The sequence below is a fragment of the Lissotriton vulgaris genome, chromosome 5, assembly GCF_964263255.1.
Source record: "Lissotriton vulgaris chromosome 5, aLisVul1.2, whole genome shotgun sequence".
Classification (NCBI taxonomy): domain Eukaryota; kingdom Metazoa; phylum Chordata; class Amphibia; order Caudata; family Salamandridae; genus Lissotriton; species Lissotriton vulgaris.
Genome location: NC_141693.1, coordinates 347,317,691 through 347,337,973, shown reverse-complemented (window position 1 = coordinate 347,337,973; position 20,283 = coordinate 347,317,691). Strand labels below are relative to the sequence as shown.

Sequence of the window (20,283 nt, the reverse complement as noted above, 5' to 3'; positions counted from 1 at the left end):
TAAGTGTATTATACCTGTAATTTGAGTGAGATCAGGAACTCTTGGCTAAAGACAGACCTAAAAATGGCTGCTACCATTTTCTCTCCAATGGGAGGGTGGAGTGGTTAGGTGATGCTAGACATAGGGAGCCCGATCATCCACCACCCAAGGGAAGGGAAAATTCTGATAGCAAATTATGCCTTGTAGGGTGAGCCTCCCAAAAAACCCTGGTGCCTAGTAGGGCTAGCTCAGGAATATTAGCCTAGCTGCACCAGAATCCTAGTTAGAGGGGCACCATTTGAAATGGAAGCCACTCCCCATCCAATGGGGCTACTGTTAATTACATTTTCATCTAGGGGTGGCACAAAATCAACCAGAGCAAGAAGGGAAAAAAATAAAATGTCAGCCACCATTTTACCTTTTTTGGAGGGCCAATTGAGGCCCAATCGGCCCCACCAGGGAAGGGAAAATAATGTTAATTGCTTATGCACCACCCGGGTGGTGTCGCCCTCCCCGTCAAAACAGATCCCTTGGTGTCAAGTGGGCATTCTTGCTTGAAGATTGTAGAGCAGAAAGCCATTTGAGAAAGGCACAGCTGGAAAGGGCAGACTCTAACCGTTCCATGCAGCAGCATCTCTTCCATATTTGTAGGTGCCCATGTAGTGAGAAGAAATCCCACTAAACATGAGCCACACCACTCAATTGCTCCAGTTGGCCCTGTCATTTGGTGGGTAAATGATGAGTGGAGCTACTACCACAATGCGTAGATGTATTTAGATTGAAAAGTTTTCTCCACAAGTGTCTTACTTGCTCAAACAGCAATTTCATCCATCCTTTATTTTGGCTTCTTGCACGAAATCTTGCTAAGATAAGATAAACATATTTCTAGGCATCTTATATATTTTGAAATCAGAGCAAAGTTAGATATTTTGGAGATTTCCCTCTTGTAGCAAGTTAAAGATTGGAAATGAGGTCAGCAAAGCGATCCAAATGTAACAGACTTCCTCCATGCGGTTGACAATATCATGAACTGAAAAAGATGTGCCTTTGGCTCCTTACCACTAGCATCTCTCCATTAAAATCCACATTCTATGTCATTAAACATTACACACCCATAAAATCTAGTTTAAGGGAAACAATCACACTCCTGGAACTGTTTGCTTTTCAAAGAGTTGCTTTATTTCTTAAATAAATGTGTTGTTCACCAGTTGGTCTATTGTGATTAAATATTTTCTTCACGACAATGGACAACATCCATTTTAGACAGTATACAATACTACAGACCAAATTGCTGGCATTTAAAAAGATGCAAATGTTTTTTAGAAAGACATGATGACTGCTCGGACACAAAGAACCTGATGGTAAACATCAATACATTGGCAGTGAATAGTAAACCATTTTTGATTGATGCATAGAAAAATTAAATGAAAGGTTGGTTTAAATTTCCTGATTTGCATAGCAACAACTATATGACCAAAGTTATTTTCTACGTTTTCTACATAATAAGTACATTCATTCATCATATTGTGACACGTGCTTTTTTACTTCATTACTTTAGGCGACAATTCGCCTGACGAAGGGCTCAAGTTAGCCCGAAATGCATTGGGACTGCTAATTTGTTTCATTAAAGTTTTCTCGCTGTCAAGACTTGGAAAGAAACAAACCTTATCATTTACGAACAGCCATTTATGACTATTTAATAAATGTACCTTTGAGAACTGATCAATGGTTTTTATTTTTGATTAAAATTGGAACATTCCAATTATTCTACAACAATAGCAAATTTTAAATATCATCCTGCCAAAGTATTGTATCCAGAATATCAACCAAAATAATTTCATGAAGATGAGTACAAAGATGAGTATCGATTTACTATAATACAATAAATAAATCTATACCTTCCCATGCACGGTTACCTTTAAGATATTGAAGCAATCACTAATAGAAACATGATTTTACGGCAGGACAATATTTTGTCACTTGATAATATAAAATGCATGCACTTTGGAGAGCACCTAGTAGTACATGGCTTATTAAAAGTTCATGTCAATATATTGAGGTTGCAGTTTAACCCATTGTTTATGGATCGGATGAGCATAAAATGTTTATTGGGACAATAATAAAGGTAGAAGTAGCATACAATACTCACTTTAACACTCAAAGTTCTGCACTAACCTATGTACATTCCTCAGTTGACTGATCAAAGTCCGAAAAATAAACGGCAGAAAATATATTATTAAAAACCCTGGATAATCCGTTGCTGAAACTTAGCGATCAATGTTATCTTGACTGTGATATGATCTATCTCTGGGGCTTTAACTAGTCAGTTGTGTCAAACCACAGTATTCAAATTTTTTAGAAGCAGGGTCCTTAAAGATTTGAATTGTGATTAAATAGAAAACCTTTTTTTCAGATGGGTTAAGTATTACAACCTGACTGGTACATTCTTCAATTCAGAAGAAAGCAGGCCTCTCCACAAGATTCATGCCTTTCCACCCGCTGCCCCTTATCACCTCTGGGATTAGAGAAGATTAAATTCTCTGGAAAAATTGATAAACATGGACAGAAAGTGATTAATTGTTTCTTTCTTTCTAGTATGTATGGTTGCAGCCAAAAATGAATATGTATACGTATATGTACTGGCATAGAAAGGACAGAAGGTTCTGTATTTTAACTCAACATAGAGACTAAGAAGCAAATAACAAGACAGATGGTTCTATATATGGTCAATTTGTGGAAACTGAGGTCAAAAAGTGATCATTTTAATCTTTTCATTTCAGTTGGATCCGAATGATATGGAATAGGACTTTTAGATCTTTTACACCCCAGTCTATTGAAATTATGGTTTCACCTTTTCAGCTCAAAGATGCCTTTCTGGTAATGATGTTGAGATACACATGTTGCTTTGATACAGATTGGTGCAATCTATCTCTGGCAAGTTTTCTTTTTTTCTATCCTTGACCCGAGGATAATTTGAAAACATGCCACACCTAGGACATTTTCAAAGTTCTCAAGTAATTTGCCTATAAAAGTAAAATAAAATGCCAGCGTTTAGTATTATTATGTTTTACCGTGTGCTACTTGCTTATCAGCAGGTGTAAAAATCCAGCCAATGTCAGTGAAACTGTGGCATGTCAAAAAATAAATATTGGTGTGTGTACCGGGAGGGGATTGTCCTGAGTGTGAGGTATTGATGGTGGTCTTTCTCTTGTTATGATTCTGGGTTCTTTTTACTTCCATTGTCTTGAATCACAATTCCTAGTTAAGCGCTCATCAGTGGAAGTCGTCATCATCGGTTCAATATATTGTTTTTTACTTCAAGCTGAGCCACACAGTGTGATGTGCTGAGCCACATAGGAGCTTCTGAGTGACATTGGGCATGTACATGTAAATGTGTGCCAAAGTTGGCCTCGGGTAGATCTCATGGACATTAAATGTGCTCCATTGAGGCTTGTCTTATCCTCTATGAAGCACTTCGACAAGCAGTTTTCTTATGACTTCCTACTGTTGTGGACTTCTGATTTCTTTACGATTGAAGACCATGTACTAGATGTGAACTGGTCATTCATAACTTGTCCTTCAATAGCAGTGAATCCCAGACCAAGGTCCTCATCCGCAGCCGTTCTTCAGGGTCTGAGATATCAGTTCAATAACTTCTGTCATACATCATTACGTAGCAAGTTAACAAGATTCACATAATGTTTGTTTCATTTTGAGCAATTTGAACAATATTACCCATTAATGGATGATTATTTTATAGGAATAGCTGCAAAGACTCAAATAATAGTTTTGGACCACCATGTCCACCAAAACCTATAGCGATCAAAAGAAGATGTAGTATCAGGCACCTTTCAAGGGTCAAATATAGACATGTTTTTGGCTGCGGCTGGCAGGCAGAGCAGCAGTCACAATACCAGGGTTTAAGGCGGTTGTGGAAGGATTGGTTGGCATTATGCTGCTGGGTGGCATCAGAGATGGAAGATTCAATTCTTCTTCCTCCTCCCCTCAATATGTTTAGGAGGGTGATCTTATTTCTGAGTGTGGCGAAGTTGATGTCGCTGGAACGCTGGCTGTGTCCTGTGGGGTCACTTTTCCGGGCCGACTCTTGTCTTTCCATCCACAGCTGCGGGTGCAGAGGTGGCAAGAGGCACAGAAGGAGTTGCAACAGGGGATGGCGCGGCAAGCACTGACTCTCCAGATGAACCACCCTGGCGACCAGCAGCACCAAAATAGTAGGGCCATACTCACGATCAAGCCCAGGATAATGTACAAAGCCAAGAGGGATGTGTAGGTTGTCTTATCTGTGAGGACAAGAGAAAGGGGGAACAATGAATTAGAGAGTGAAAGAGCCCCCACCACCTTGAGAAAAAGTAATATGTCTCCCATCAATCTGAACCTTTGTTTCAGTAAATGCATTATATATTAAGAGAGCACAAGCTTTCAAAGCACATATAATGTTTCTGGCTTCCAGGTTCTGCACAGAGTTAAAAAGAAGCTTTGTGAACCAACAAATATATAACAACCACACTTGTGAATTAAAATCACTGTATTTAGCAGAAAGACAACCTAGAAGAGGCGGGAATTAAATAGACATTGCAATATGTTTAGGAGAAGAAGTAATAAGGATGTGGATATGGTAAAGCTAGTGCACCTTAGACATTTAGGTAGAATGGATTCAATTAGCGCATGTAATTGGGATATTGATCTGGGAGAAGCGTAGCGGATGATGACGTCTGTATCTAGGATGGAAAGAGGTGAGGCTGAGACTTCGGACGAAATGAAAAATAGCTACGTGATGGTATAGATATTCAAGGAGAGACAGAGGACGGTGATAGGATGAAGGTATGTGCCTTTGATGGAGCAAGGTGGCAAACACAACATTTTGTGTACCCCTCATGAAGTCAATGTCCCATAACAATAATGTTTACTAATTGCATGTTTTGTGAAAATAATCAACCATAGAGTAAGATGCACACGTTATTGCATTATTATTTTTTATTATTATACACGGGGAATACTAATACTGCTTATATGTCGCAATAATACTAGCTAATATGTAATGTTATTGTGTTGTATACTAATGTGCCGCTTAAATTTAGATAAAATGCTATTTAAATGTGCTTTTGTACACGTTTTGTGAAAGGAGAGGGTCGATTATGTATGTATAAAACGCATTTGTGTGGCTTAAATTGCTAGGTAACGAATAATGGAAAGAATTAGCATGGTGGGAGGTAAACAGAATGGGTTTCAATGTAATCACTAACATGAATTTGTTTCTATAATAGTTCCAAAATGTGGCCTGTGAGGCCTAGTGAGAAAATGGCCGCTCTGAGCTACTGCGAGTGGGTATTGGTCTGCGCAGGCGCGTCAAAGATTTCTGCCAGCGCAATTGAGCTGACTGTGCTTGAGGGAGAGTTCAAGGCTACCTCACCCGGAACCTAGGATGGGTGCCAAGCATGAATGATCAGATGCCCAAACCATGGGAAAGAGGGGCAATGTTGCTAAAGTGTGATGCGCCTAGACCACGGACTGTCTAAACAAAAGACTTTTATATTTTAGCTGAATCATGTGAATAACAAATGCTGTAATGGTGAGGAAGTGCGCATCTACCCCGAATTTGTCCAATCAGAACACAAGATGGTGAAGTTAGTTACTTTTTTAGATAGCTTAAGGGCCATATGTATCAAGGCTAAATGGGCAAACCCATTTGCGCTAAATGGTATGTATGAAACATTTTTGGTGCAAAATAAGGAATCGCTAAATTTGCCATTCCTTATTTTGCGATTGCATTTAAGGAATTCCAAATTTTGCGATTCCTTAAATGCAATGTATCAAGGAAAAAAACATTCCAAAATGCCATTAAGGAATCGCAAATTACCACCAACTTCTAGTTGGTGGTAAGTTGCGAACTCTTTTAAAAAAGCATTTTTAAAAAAATCAAAAGGTGCCATGTGACTCTCATACATGCCCTTAGGGCATGTATGTGCGCCATATGTGCACACATGTCATTTTCAGGGGTGCAGCAGGGTGTTCTTGAGACACCCCTGCACCCTTGAAAATATTCACAATTTGCGATTAGCAAATTGCGATTCGCAATATCCCCTTCATTTCTATGGGCCTCCTGGCCCATAGAAATGAATGGGAAATTATTCCTTAATTGCGATTAGCAATTTGCTAATCGCAATTATGGAATTTTAAGGAATCGCTAAAAAGAAGCGATTTTCTACATACATACCATTTTGCGATTTCTAAATAGTGATTCCTTAAAAACCGCTATTTAGGAATCGCAAAACGGAATGTTGATACATATGGCCCTTAGTGTATGAAAACCCCTGATTTTGGGTAGAAGGGGTCGCTTTTTCCATTTCCATCGGAGATGCTGCCCGTTTGTTGACCGATTCCTGGATGTAAGAACTCTTATGTTTTTTCCTATTTGTTTGTTTTGCAGGATTCAAAGTATAAGATGAGGGTGTTAGTTAGGGATGCTAGGGAAGAATGAATTTGGAACTATCTGTTCTTTGCTAAACTTTAACTGAATTCTAAAATAAAGCGATTTTCCTGAGCTGTAAATAAAATGATCATTTTGAAATAAAGTAATTCTTGCTAAATAAAGATTTTGACTAATTGGTGGCCTTTCCCACTATAAAGAACCATCCTTCTGTACCTTGCCCTTGTGATGGGGTTACAAAACAGAGTACTGCCCATTTTTTACTTATTTGTGATCTTTATTTGCATTTACGTGTCGTTCTATAATAGTTCCAAAATGTGGCCTGTGAGGCCTAGTGAGAAAATGGCCGCTCTGAGCTACTGCGAGTGGGTATTGGTCTGCGCAGGCGCGTCAAAGATTTCTGCCAGCGCAATTGAGCTGACTGTGCTTGAGGGAGAGTTCAAGGCTACCTCACCCGGAACCTAGGATGGGTGCCAAGCATGAATGATCAGATGCCCAAACCATGGGAAAGAGGGGCAATGTTGCTAAAGTGTGATGCGCCTACACCACGGACTGTCTAAACAAAAGACTTTTATATTTTAGCTGAATCATGTGAATAACAAATGCTGTAATGGTGAGGAAGTGCGCATCTACCCCGAATTTGTCCAATCAGAACACAAGATGGTGAAGTTAGTTACTTTTTTAGATAGCTTAAGGGCCATATGTATCAAGGCTAAATGGGCAAACGCCGTAATTCGCAGAATTCCGGCGTTTGCGAACCCATTTGCGCTAAATGGTATGTATGAAACATTTTTGGTGCAAAATAAGGAATCGCTAAATTTGCCATTCCTTATTTTGCGATTGCATTTAAGCAATTCCAAATTTTGCGATTCCTTAAATGCAATGTATCAAGGAAAAAAACATTCCAAAATGCCATTAAGGAATCGCAAATTACCACCAACTTCTAGTTGGTGGTAAGTTGCGAACTCTTTTAAAAAAGCATTTTTAAAAAAATCAAAAGGTGCCATGTGACTCTCATACATGCCCTTAGGGCATGTATGTGCGCCATATGTGCACACATGTCATTTTCAGGGGTGCAGCAGGGTGTTCGTGAGACACCCCTGCACCCTTGAAAATATTCACAATTTGCGATTAGCAAATTGCGATTCGCAATATCCCCTTCATTTCTATGGGCCTCCTGGCCCATAGAAATGAATGGGAAATTATTCCTTAATTGCGATTAGCAATTTGCTAATCGCAATTATGGAATTTTAAGGAATCGCTAAAAAGAAGCGATTTTCTACATACATACCATTTTGCGATTTCTAAATAGTGATTCCTTAAAAATCGCTATTTAGGAATCGCAAAACGGAATGTTGATACATATGGCCCTTAGTGTATGAAAACCCCTGATTTTGGCTAGAAGGGGTCGCTTTTTCCATTTCCATCGGAGATGCTGCCCGTTTGTTGACCGATTCCTGGATGTAAGAACTCTTATGTTTTTTCCTATTTGTTTGTTTTGCAGGATTCAAAGTATAAGATGAGGGTGTTAGTTAGGGATGCTAGGGAAGAATGAATTTGGAACTATCTGTTCTTTGCTAAACTTTAACTGAATTCTAAAATAAAGCGATTTTCCTGAGCTGTAAATAAAATGATCATTTTGAAATAAAGTAATTCTTGCTAAATAAAGATTTTGACTAATTGGTGGCCTTTCCCACTATAAAGAACCATCCTTCTGTACCTTGCCCTTGTGATGGGGTTACAAAACAGAGTACTGCCCATTTTTTACTTATTTGTGATCTTTATTTGCATTTACGTGTCGTTTATTTGAAACCTTTATTTAGAAAAAGGGCAGTAACAACGGTAAAATCAGCAATGAAGTTGCTCTTTTCCCTAGCGGATTCTGAAATTTGTTTCTTTACGGCAACTTACATACTGAAGTCAATATATGCTAGGAAAAGCATGTTTTTATAACTGAACCTGTGTCAGCTCTCTGTTTTAATTCGTTTTTAGTTAGCACTGTGTGGAGTTTATGTATGTATATTGGTAATTTTGTTCTGTGCTTTTATGATTGTTTTTAAAATAATCGAATAAAGCTTTGAAACTTGAACTTGACTAATGCATAAATGTCAGACATAATAAAGTGTTGCTTTTAATAAAATTGGGAAATGGAATCTTAAAAGCTGGTCTTGTGATTTTCCTACGCCTAATTTTCTTTCTAGCAGATCCATTGCCATTATGGTGGTGTGTCTGAATAAATTAATGTTACAATGAAACCATGGTAAATGTTTAAATATTACAGGTATAAATAATAAATAGATTGAATAGGTTTAGACGCTCCACCAAATGTTACAGCATTTCTCCATTGCGATTCACCAGAAGCCTTGAAGCCAAGTGTAAGTGAACAGGGTAAATGCGCCGTGTTATGGGCCCCACTGGTGCATGTTTAGAGTGTTTAAAGGTTTCAGGGAAATGGTGAGTGATGATTAGAAATAATTTCTGGAGTCGCGCTGTAGCAGTTATATCTTGGTAGCAGAGTAGTGGTTGCTAAGGAAATTAGCTAGGGTTATGTATAAAGTGCTATATACAATTTGATGTACAGAATTATGAACTAACATCTGTTGAGTTTGTATTACGTTATATGTAGTTTTGAAAAGGCTTCCAAGTGTTGGGTAAAGCCAGTGCCTCTGTCTGCAGACGGAGGAAGTGTGGCAAGGTAAATTTGCACAGTGAATTAGTCTGTTTCAAAGAAGTAGTATTGTCATATACTGCGGTGGTATCGTCGTATATCACTGTTTAGGGATCTTAGGTGTGAAAGGATAAATGTATGGTGAGGACAGTCTATGAAATTTCAGCCTTCAAGCGTAGGGATCATTTAGTGCATCCTGATTAAAACTTACTGCTGGGAAAGTAATAGGTCTTAACCCGAGCTTAATTGAAGGGTAAAAGGAGCGGCGTCTCTTTTTGCTAATAATAGAGGAATTCTACGGTGGGTTAGTGGACGTGCTGCCTACTAGTAAAACAGAGTTCATGTATATGTGAATAGGGTTTTCTGTATGAACGTGTGTAAATGTAATTGCAATACGCGTTCAAGCGAAACTTTGGGATTGTCTCTAAGGAGGTGAAAAAGATCTCTGTATGTGCTTTCCTAGAGAAGCGAGTTCATTATTGCCTGATAGAAGGGTAAAGCCAGTAGTGTTGCTTTATCGGCGAGTCTAAAAAATTCTGAGGAGATAAGCGTCGTCCACTCCGGTTACAGAATACTTGTGTGATTGAAAATTCTATCACTTTATTAGCGAAACAGATTAGTGGAATTGTTTTGTGTAAGTTACTAACTGATTTTGTAAAATGTCTTGTAAATACGGCTTTCTGAAAAAACCCTGTAAAGGAGGGGTCAGTCGGCGCTGCCGGAGCGCTGGTGACGTCAAAAGTGTTGCGCTGGGATTGGTGCGCATGACCAAGACAGAGTAGGAGCTGATTGGTTCATCAGAAAGCAGCAGAAGCTATTGGTTAAGCACTATAGTGACGCATCGTGTTCTTACTGGGGCACTAATGCGAATCGCGCTGTGATAGGTTGGTGTTACGGAATCAGCAACAGAATAGTACGCAATCTTTTGAGAGAAGGGAAAGTTTACCGAAAATGTCATATTATTATGACGATGACATGAAAAAACCATCATGGTTTAAAAGTCTGAAAAACTTATTTGTAAAAGACTAGGAGGTAGTTACAAGAGAGGGAAAAATACTTCCTTCACCGAAAACACCTGATTCTTACATGTTGTCGAAATATGGATATCATACGTGTGTTTGGTTGGATAAATGGATAAAGTATACCAAGGATGATGGTGTGTTAGCCTTTCCAGAAGGAGGATAGTTTGATGTGGCAATTCTGAGGAATTTGAGAGACAAAATGATGAAACTTGAACCGAGACCTAGACCAACTCAGTTTGAAGCATTGGTTGAGTGGGTAGATGAGATGCATGAAATGGAAAGCGAAAGATTGAGCAGGCATCTTAGACCAAGAGGTAGAGGTAGAGATTTCTGGAGAGAGACCCATGAGATTAGGATGCGAAGATGGAGAGACAGTAACATGTGCAATGGCATGTATCCGGTCAGATTAGTGGAAGACTATGAGGGACAAAAAAGTGTAGAGAAGAAGAGGAATATTGACTTAGGGAATCAAGGCTATGGTGACAGTGAATCATAGGATGCTGTGTTAGAGGAAATATTAAATAGAAGACCGCCACCATATCAACCGAGTTCTTTACTGACTTCTCCGAATGCCCCAATGATAGTAGAAAGAGTTAATGAAACATCAGAATAGCCATCAAATTTTAGAGATTTTCCTGAAAGAGTAGAAACGAGATACGTCCAGAGTACACCAATAGGGGAAGCTAGAATTACAGGTACCCCTGTGCGAAGTAATGATTTACACAGGATTGTTCTAAGCCCAGAAAGGCAAAACAATGAGCAGCCAAGTATGTCTGAATATGAACGATCTGCACATAAATTGGTACAGAACCTAACTAGAAATATGGAAGCTGTGACTGTCCCAGTAACTATAGGACCTGTGATACCAGTATTTGATGATCAGAAAATAAGAGAACCAAGACTAACAATTCCATTACAACAAAGCCTGCAGAGAGCAAGAGAAAGTACTTATCCAGATTTATCAGAAATAAGGCAGAATACAAGTGTAAATCCACCAAAATTAACTTTTAATAAAAATTTGACATGCGCATTTCCGACAGGAGCAGAATCTGACTCTGCAACTCCAGAGAGAAGTACAGACAAAATAGATTTAACACAAACGCCTAGAGATCCAAAAGACAGAGAATTGAGTGAATGGATTAAAATGCTAAAATTAAAAGAGCAGGAATCAAAAGTGCTGGATGTGGCCAAATTAAAAGTAGATTTGGAGGAATTGATAATTGGAACGATTGGGACAGATAGATTAAAAAATTACCAGGATGATGAGCTCGTGTTTCTATGTAAAAGTATAACATGGAGAGCTAAGACAATGTATGATCAGTTGGAAGAAGTGGCAAGTGAATATGGAATAGAGTTTACAAAAGTAAAATCATTGCAGAAAACTTATAGAGTAGATTTGTAGAAAGAGACATTGAGAACATGAATACCGCTGGAAGATTAATTCGGATAAAAGATTTAATTGTGCTTTTGCGAAAATGGGGTGATGTAGGTAAATGGCGAGTCAAGTGGGCAAAGAAGAAAGAGGAGAATAGTGATAAATCAACATTAGCTTTTCCAGTTAGAGAGAAAGAAAAAGTGGTAACAGAATTCCCTATTAGAGAAGTTCCTGGAGGAGGATATGTACATGTTCCTTGGAGAAGACAAGATACATTGTCATTTACAAATGATTTCCTTAGATTAAGAGAAAAACCAGTAGAATGGTACCGACAAGTTGAGAGATTTGTAAAGGTGTCAAAGGTATTGTGGATTGATTTAGAAGGATTATTTCACATAGTGGTGCCAGCAGATTTGTGGACAGAATGTAAAATATCTGTGGATTGGCCAAGAGAGGAGTATCCTAGAGATGAGAAAACAGGAGCTCCATCACCGGATGTGATGAGAAAGTATGAACAAGTGATAGTGTGGTTGAAAAACAAAATACCTCCAAAAGAGACTGACTGGGTAAAGATAGATAGGACTACCCAGGAGCCAAAAGAAACTGTGCATTCTTTTTATGAAAGATTGTTGTTAGTTTTCAAACAGTATAGTGGTTATGAGGAATTAAGTGAGAAAGACATGAGCCAATTTGTGTATAGATTTATATATGGATTGAGACCAGAAATTTCAGATATGATTAGACATAGCATGATGGATTGGCAATCGAGTTCAGTAGATAAGGTGTTGAGACAAGCAAAACACTGTAGTGAAGAGATTGATGCAAAACAAAAGAAATTATAAGAGAAAGCCATGTGGGCACAAGTGAAAGTAGCAGAACAACAAGTGGCACAAATGGAGGGCAAGAATGTAGGGGATAAAAGTGGGTTTAAAGGCAAACCTAAATTGGTAGGGAACATTGATGAAATGGAAAAGAAAATGCCATGTTTTAATTGCGGCAAGTTAGGGCATTGGAAACGAGAGTGTAAATGTCCGCCTAGAGTTAATGGGGAACATACATCATTAAATCCATAGGTGCAGTTTAAGGTAAATCAGCAGCAGTCACAGCAACAGCAGATAGCAAATCAGCAAAGTCAGGTGCCACAACCGCCACTACCAAATAGTTGAAATCAGTAGAAATAGAGTGCAGAGACAGGATTCAGCGGAGGTGAGCAGGTAAAAAGACTGCAAAGAGTTAATGCGTGCCCGCAATATTGGTTGCAAGAAGAGAATGGCAGTGAGCCGGATGAAGGTTTCTGACGGTGCCTGAGGGAGGAAGAAGAGTGTATGCTTGGAGCCACTCTTGAGGTAGATCAGTCAGGTCCATTTGTGAGCGGAAAGGTGAATGATGTGGAAATAACTTTCCTAGTGGACACTGGTGCTACCCGTTCTACTGTTAGATCAGTGGAAATTCAAAATCTTCCTCTCAGGTGAAACAATCCAGGTTATAGGTATAGCCAACAGACAAATAAATACTCCCTTGACAAAACCATTTGAAATAGAGATTGGGACATACAAAGATATGCATCGGTTTGTGGTGTGCGACAGTAGTCCTGTTAATTTGCTAGGAAGAGATATATTGTGTAAGATGAACTGCGCCATATACTGTTCACCAGATGGCATAGAATTGCAGACTCCAGATGAAGATAGCTTGTATAAATTGACCATGCTCATGATTGAGGCAGAACAGGATAAATTGTTTCCTGTGTTTGATAAAGAGAACATTTCTATTGAACTAAAAGAGGCAGTAAAAGAAAGTGTGTGGGATTTCAATGGAAAGGATATAGGTTTAATGAAAGGGGTTGATCCTGTGAAAGTGACCATAAAAGAAGGTGCTAGCTACCCGAATATACCGCAATACAAAATGACTGCGGAAGTGATTGAAAGAATTACTCCAGTAATTGACACAATGATTGAGCAGGGAATTTTAAGAGAAATTGAGAGCAGTCCATGTAATTCACCGATTATGGGACTGAAAAAGCCAAACGGAACATTTAGAATTGTGCAGGATTAGAGAAAAATTAATAAGAGTGTTGTTCCATGTTATCCGATTGTTCCGAATCCAGCAGTGATTTTGTACCAGATTCCTCATGATGCAGAATGGTACACAGTGATTGATTTGTGAAATGCGTTCTTTACTGTTCCATTGCATCCAGAAAGTCAGCCAATTTTTGTGTTTCGATTCCAAAATCGTATCCTAGCATGCTGTAGAATTCCACAAGGGTACACCAAAAGTCCATCAATTTTTAATCAGCTGTACAATATTTAGGTCACAAGAGTGCTAAGGGAATCAGACAAGTTACCATTGAAAGAATTAAAATGATACAAGGAATGCAACCACCAAAAACTCAAAGACAGGTGAGAATGTTCCTGGGAATGGTAGATTATTGTAGACAATGGATAAGTGGATTTTCATTAATTGCAAAACCATTGCAGAGACTGACAAGAGCAGATATCAGAGAGCCAATTGTTTTGACCAAAACAGAGATGGAAGCATTTGAACAACTAAAAAATAAACTGTGTGAAGCACCAGCATTGGGAATGCCTGATTATGAAAAAGAGTTTGAACTGTACTGCAGTGAGCGAGAAGGATGTGCTTTGTCAGTATTAATTCAAAGACATTGAAGAATGAGAAAACCAATTGCGTATTTCTCAGCTGTTTTGAACCCTGTTGAAAAGGCTTTGCCAGGATGTCTGAAAGCAGTAGCAGCAACAAGTGTAAGTCTGGAACAAAATGAAGGAATTGTGATGGGATTTCCTGTGAGGGTGTATGTACCTCATTCAGTGGAGATACTCCTCACAAGAGCAAAAACACAATACATGACTAACAGCAGATTGACCCATTATGAGAAAGTAATTTTAGGAGCCGAAAATGTGACAATTGCAAGATGTGTGAATGTCAACCCATCTACATTGTTGCCTGGAACCGTTGAAGCAGAAGTGAAAGGTGAGCTTGATCACAAGTGTTTGGATGTTTTGGAATACTGTACCAAACCTCGCCCAGATATTAAAGATGAGCCCTTGATTGAATCAGATTTTGTAATGTTTGTGGGGGATCATGTTTGAGAACAGAGAGTGGTGTTCTAAGTGCTGCATATGCTGTTTGCACAGTAGCAGAAGTGTTGGAAGCATCTTGTCTGAAAGGAATTCATTCTGCTTAGATAGCAGAGTTGATTGCTTTGATACGAGCATGTGAGCTGGCAAAAGAGGTGAAAGTAACCATAGTGACAGATAGTCAATATGGTTATGGAGTCGTTCATGATTATGGACAGCTCTGGTCCCAAAGAGGTTATTTGACCTCTGCAGGAACACCTATTCGGAATGCAGAATTCATGAGGACATTGATAGATGTGATACAATTACCTGAGAAACTGGCTGTGGTAAAATGTTCTGCTCATAAAAAAGATGATGAATATATTACCCGAGGTAATAATTATGCAGATGAAATTGCCAAGCACTGTGATAAAAACCAAATTTCAATAAATCGGGGAAAAACTGAAGAACATGTTCCAAGTCCTTTGATGCTAACCACTGTAGTTGAGACATGGCAGGAAGTGAAACAGATGCAGGAAGAGGCAGGAACAGAGGAAAAAGATGTCTGGATAAAATCAGGATGTAGGCAGAGGGAAGAGGATGAAATTTGGGTTTACAAAGATGAAAGACCAGTAATGCCCGATAGTATGATTTCAGATATGGCCCGAATGTACCATGGTCAGGCCCATATTGCAAGAGATGCCATGATGCGCTTTTTAGACAGACTTGGTATAATCCCAAATTTAGAATGATTGCTGAAAGCTTGTGCCAGAGGTGTTTAGTATGCCAACAATTTAACCCAAACAGGAAAACTGTTGTAAGTCTGGGAACCATAGGATGGGAGGGTGGCCCTTTCACAAGAGCTCAGATGGATTTTATTGAGCTACCTCCATGTAACAGACTCAGATATGTTCTTGTGATAATCTGCCTGTTTTCATGATGGGTTGAAGCTTTTCCAACACAGAGAACTGATGGAATAACTGTTGAAAAACTGTTCTTACGTGAGATAATACCAAGCTTCGGGTTTCCGGTCACGATTGAATCAGATAGAGGCCCGCATTTCCAGAATGAACTTCTGCAGATGGTCTGCGAAGCTCTGGATATTCGCCAGAAGCTGCACTGTGCATGTAGACCTGAAGCTTCAGGGGTAGTTGAGCAAGTGAATTGAACAATTAAAAATAGAATTGCAAAAATGTGTTTGGCAACAGGAATGAAATGGCCTGACGTTTTGCCGCTTGTCTTGATGACATTGAGGAGCATACCTGACAGAAAAACTGGATTAAGCCCCCATGAGATTTTGATGGGGAGGTTGATGAGACATGCTTATGTACCAGTTAATAAGCTATTAACCATTAATGATGACATCATACTGGATTACTGCAAGAATCTGTCTGATGTGGTAACTTCTGTGCTCCACCAGGTGGGAACTGAACCAAATTCCAAAGAGAAAAATCCAGCTCATGACTTAGTTCCAGGGGACTGGGTAGGAGTGAAAGTTCATCGTAGGAGGAATTGTTTGGTACCAAGGTGGCAAAGACCACGTCAAGGTATCTTGGTCAGTACTACTGCAGTCAAGTGTGCCGGACTGAAAAGGTGGGTTCATGCGAGTCACACAATCCGAGTGCCAGAACCTGAATACCCATACGACGGTGAAAGTATAACTGACTCTGATTCTGGAGGTGAACCAGAGAAGGATCCAGATACTGAAGATCGACAAGAACGTCGACATCTGGAAGTATCAGAAGCCAGTTCTGCGTCTGAAGGTGAAGGTGACAGGGAGATTGTTGAAATACCAGATTCAGAAGATCAACTAGAAGATCGAGAATCGGTAGAAACAAGCACCAGTAAAGACGCAAAAGAAAGTGAAAAGAAAGTTGCTGAAAAAAAGAAAACTGAACCGCAAACTGAAGACCTTGAAAGCAGGAACGGAAATCCTGAAACAGGGGAAGAGGAAGTAACTCATGATAAAAATGAGATTCCAAGTACCAGTTATGAAGGTGTTCCTAACAGAGTAACAGTAGAGAAAACTAAATCTAAAGAAGACCAAGACATTGTGAAAATCATAATTAATGATACAGTAGAAGATACTGAAAGCGAAACTGATGACAGTGCAGACGAGACTCCATTAAGAAAAAGCACAAGAAAAAGAGCTTGGAGAGTGGAGCATAATACAATAGAGCCAAAGACTATGAAAGTCTGAAAAGGAGACAACTGGCCTAAAGGAGCTGGAGGATTGAAATTCAAAATAGTGAATACAGCAAAAGAGCAAGAAGATCAAGTGAACGATATTACCAGTCAAAAAGAAACACTGGGAAAGAAAATAGAGACTATTCACAGGCCAAAGAGAGTGAGACATCCAAATCAGAAGTACAAATCACCTGAATGGACATATATTGTCCTGCCACCAATTGTTGAAGTAAATAGTAGTCAAGAAAATCTGTACAACCCAAAGTCAATTGGGAAAAGTGAGTAAGGAAGTCAATTAAGAAATAAAAAAAATAGGTGCTCAAAGTATATGATATTAAAGCAAAAAGCCTGAAGTCCTGTGAGATGGTTTCTGTAAATATAGAAGAGGTCACAATTGACACAAGGTCGAAGAAAACTTGTTAGAAAACCAAACTTAGCATGATCTAGAATAGAAACTGACACAAGGTCGAAGAAAATTTTGTTAGAGTACTGAGAAGTGTGAAACCTATAGGTGACATAAGGTCAAAGAAACGTTGTTAGGGAAAAAATGACAATGAACAATCATCGAACAAGGGGGCATATTACCAACAACTAGCGATAATTTTTGTCTCTAACTTGTTTAGAGACAAAAATTATCGCCGCACATCGGCGATTTTTATCGCAGATAAACCTTGCTATTAGCAAGGTTTATCGCAAATGCGATAAAAAACGGCCGCAATGCATGAATATCGCTGAAAAGTCAGCGATATTCATGCATTATCGAGCAAATGCTCTTAGCCATGTTATCCACCTCCCATTGGATAACATGGCTAAGAACTGCTCAGGGCAGGTGTTAGCTTTTGGAGATATTCGCGCTTAGCGCGAATATCTCCAAAAGTTGGTAATAGGAGATAGCGATGTTAGCGACTGTTTCCAGTCGCTAACATCTTGGCACGCCCACTTTGCATGTCATTAGTGATAAATATCACTGACATGCAAAGCGGGGCCCAAGTTGGTCGCTATCTCCTATTAGCTGTCACTAACTGGTGTTAGCGACAGCTTGGTAATAGGGAGATCATTTTATCTCCGCTTTCTTGGCTTTTAAAGCCAAAAAAGCGGAGATAAACCCCCTTGATAATATGCCCCTAAATGCTCTATTTTTAGAAAATGGTGTAGATGCTCTACCATTTGTATGAGTTTGTTAGTAGTATTATGGGTAATATTAGCTATTGTGATTCCTTTTTAAACTAATTTAACAAAATTAAAAACGAATGTAAGCTCAACTAGCAAGTTGAGAAAGGAAAAGTACCTGAGACTCATGTAAATAACCCAGAATTGCATCAAGATAAGTCTATTAGTGATTATAGTAAAAATAGTTTTTCAAAATTACTGCTTGAATATATTTAAACTATGAATGTAGATGACTGCTATGTGTGTGTAAAATTACCAGCATCAGTGTCAGAAGGGGTGACCTATCACCATCTTCCTCTTACATATGGAGTAACTTGTAGTGTAATTGCAAGCTTGTTTTATAAAACTGGAAAGCTGGAATATCAACATTCCAATGTGGAAGAAATATTTGCAAAATTAAAGATTGACAATGCATTGAATAAGGGAAAGCATGCAGAGGTAATGGGAGAATATTTCATAGAAGTAGATGAATTAACACATGAATATGCTTTTACTCATAATTTGACATGTAAAATGAGAGTTGAGGAGAAAACCTTTTTAGGCATGGTCGAGGAAAGAAGAATTGGTATATAAACGTAAAGAGAAGATGGACCATGAAAAGTCAAAATATTATATGTTTGATGATGAGAATATTGAGGATAAAAATGTGAATGTAGCAATAAATATAGATGCACCAATGATGGGAAAATGTTGTATTAGAATAGACGAAAAAACATGTAGGGGTGTAGCACACCTGGATTTTTGAGCAAGTTCAGGACAGGTAAGCCCTAAAAATAAAAGTTCAAACGTTTTTGGGCACCTCAGGATGTTGTCCCTTCTGGCCGCAGGAGCACCACAGGATTCTGTGTAGGAATCCCCTACACTCCCCTGATATTAGTATTAGAATAGACAACACAATGTATGACAATTATTTTGTGGGTGCAAGTCAACGTGAAGATACCTATAGAATTTTAGGGGGGTGGGGATTTAAAGGAGGAAATTATCCTGTTTTTCCTGGAATTTATTTTATTTGTGGGAACAGAGCTTATTATAGACTACCTAACCACTGGTATGGGGCATGTTATGTGGGTTTGGTCTTTGCTAAATTTTTTCATCTAGATAGAGGTACTAATGGAAAACATGAGATAGGTAAAGTTCTAAGTAGAAAAAGAAGAGAAACTGTGTTAGAAATAATAGGTGATGTGTTTGGAGCACTGATACCAGCAGTGGAATTTCGTTCAATGCAAATAGAATTAGAAAATTGTCCACAATAGTTGATCGATTATCAACAGACACTGCGGGAGGATTCCTGATGGTGAATACTGAAATGATTGCTATGAGGACTATGGTTTTGCAAAATAGACTTGCCCTTGATATAATTTTAGCAATAGAGGGAGGAGTCCGTGGGATCCTAAAGGTGCAACATTGTTGTACTTATATCCCAGATAAAAGTCAGAATATTGAAAAGTATATTATAAACATTACAGATTTGCATGGAAAAATTGAACCACTGGAGGTTGAGGGTGTCCTTGAAAAGCTGGGTAAAAGTTTATCAGCAATTAAGCATTGGTTTCAAGAAATAGGTTGTTTAATCATAGGTAAAATACTGATCCCAATAACAGTCTTAGTAATAGTGATTTTCATGATAAGATTATGTTGTATATATAAAGGTAGACAAGATTTTAGAAGGTCAATAAAGAAAAGAAATGAAGCACAGCAGGCAAAAATGAGAGAAAAGAACGAAATTGAAATGGAAGAAATAAAAGAAAAGTTTTTCAAATTTTGGGAGATATTTGGTGATAAAATCACCAGATGAGGGAATTGATGGAGCGAGGTGGCAAACACAAAATTTTGTGTACCCCTCATGAAGTCAATGCCCCATAACAATAATGTTTACTAATTGCATGTTTTGTGAAAATAATCAACCATAGAGTAAGATGCACACGTTATTGCATTATTACTTTTTATTCTTATACACGGGGAATACTAATACTGCTTATATGTCGCAATAATACTAGCTAATATGTAATGTTATTGTGTTGTATACTAATGGGATGCTAGGGAAAAATGAATTTGGAACTATATGTTCTTTGCTAAACTTTAACTGAATTCTAAAATAATGCGATTTTCCTGAGTTCTAAATAAAATGATCATTTTGAAATAAAGTTAATCTTGCTAAATAAAGATTTTGACTAATGCATAAATGTCAGACATAATAAAGTTTTGCTTTTAATAAAATTGGGAAATGGAATCTTAAAAGCTGGTCTTGTTATTTTCCTACGAATAATTTTCTTTCTAGCAGATCCATTGCCATTATTGGATTGGATTGGATTGGATGTGCATTTGTAGAGCGCGAATTGCTGCCCAGAGGCGTCCAAGTGCTG

General features: G+C 38.5%; 1 protein-coding gene across 1 annotated transcript in view; it reads right to left on the bottom strand.

The window, feature by feature from the left end:
• Window positions 1-1,135: 1,135 nt before the first annotated feature.
• The window catches only part of LDLRAD2 (low density lipoprotein receptor class A domain containing 2), a 174,225-nt gene continuing 155,077 nt past the window's right edge, over window positions 1,136-20,283 (bottom strand). Inside the window, exon 5 of the mRNA XM_086920065.1 lies at window positions 1,136-4,280. Within this exon, the coding sequence (XP_086776191.1) occupies window positions 3,994-4,280 (287 nt within the window). The 3' untranslated portion in view covers window positions 1,136-3,993. The remainder of the gene's footprint in view (window positions 4,281-20,283) is intronic.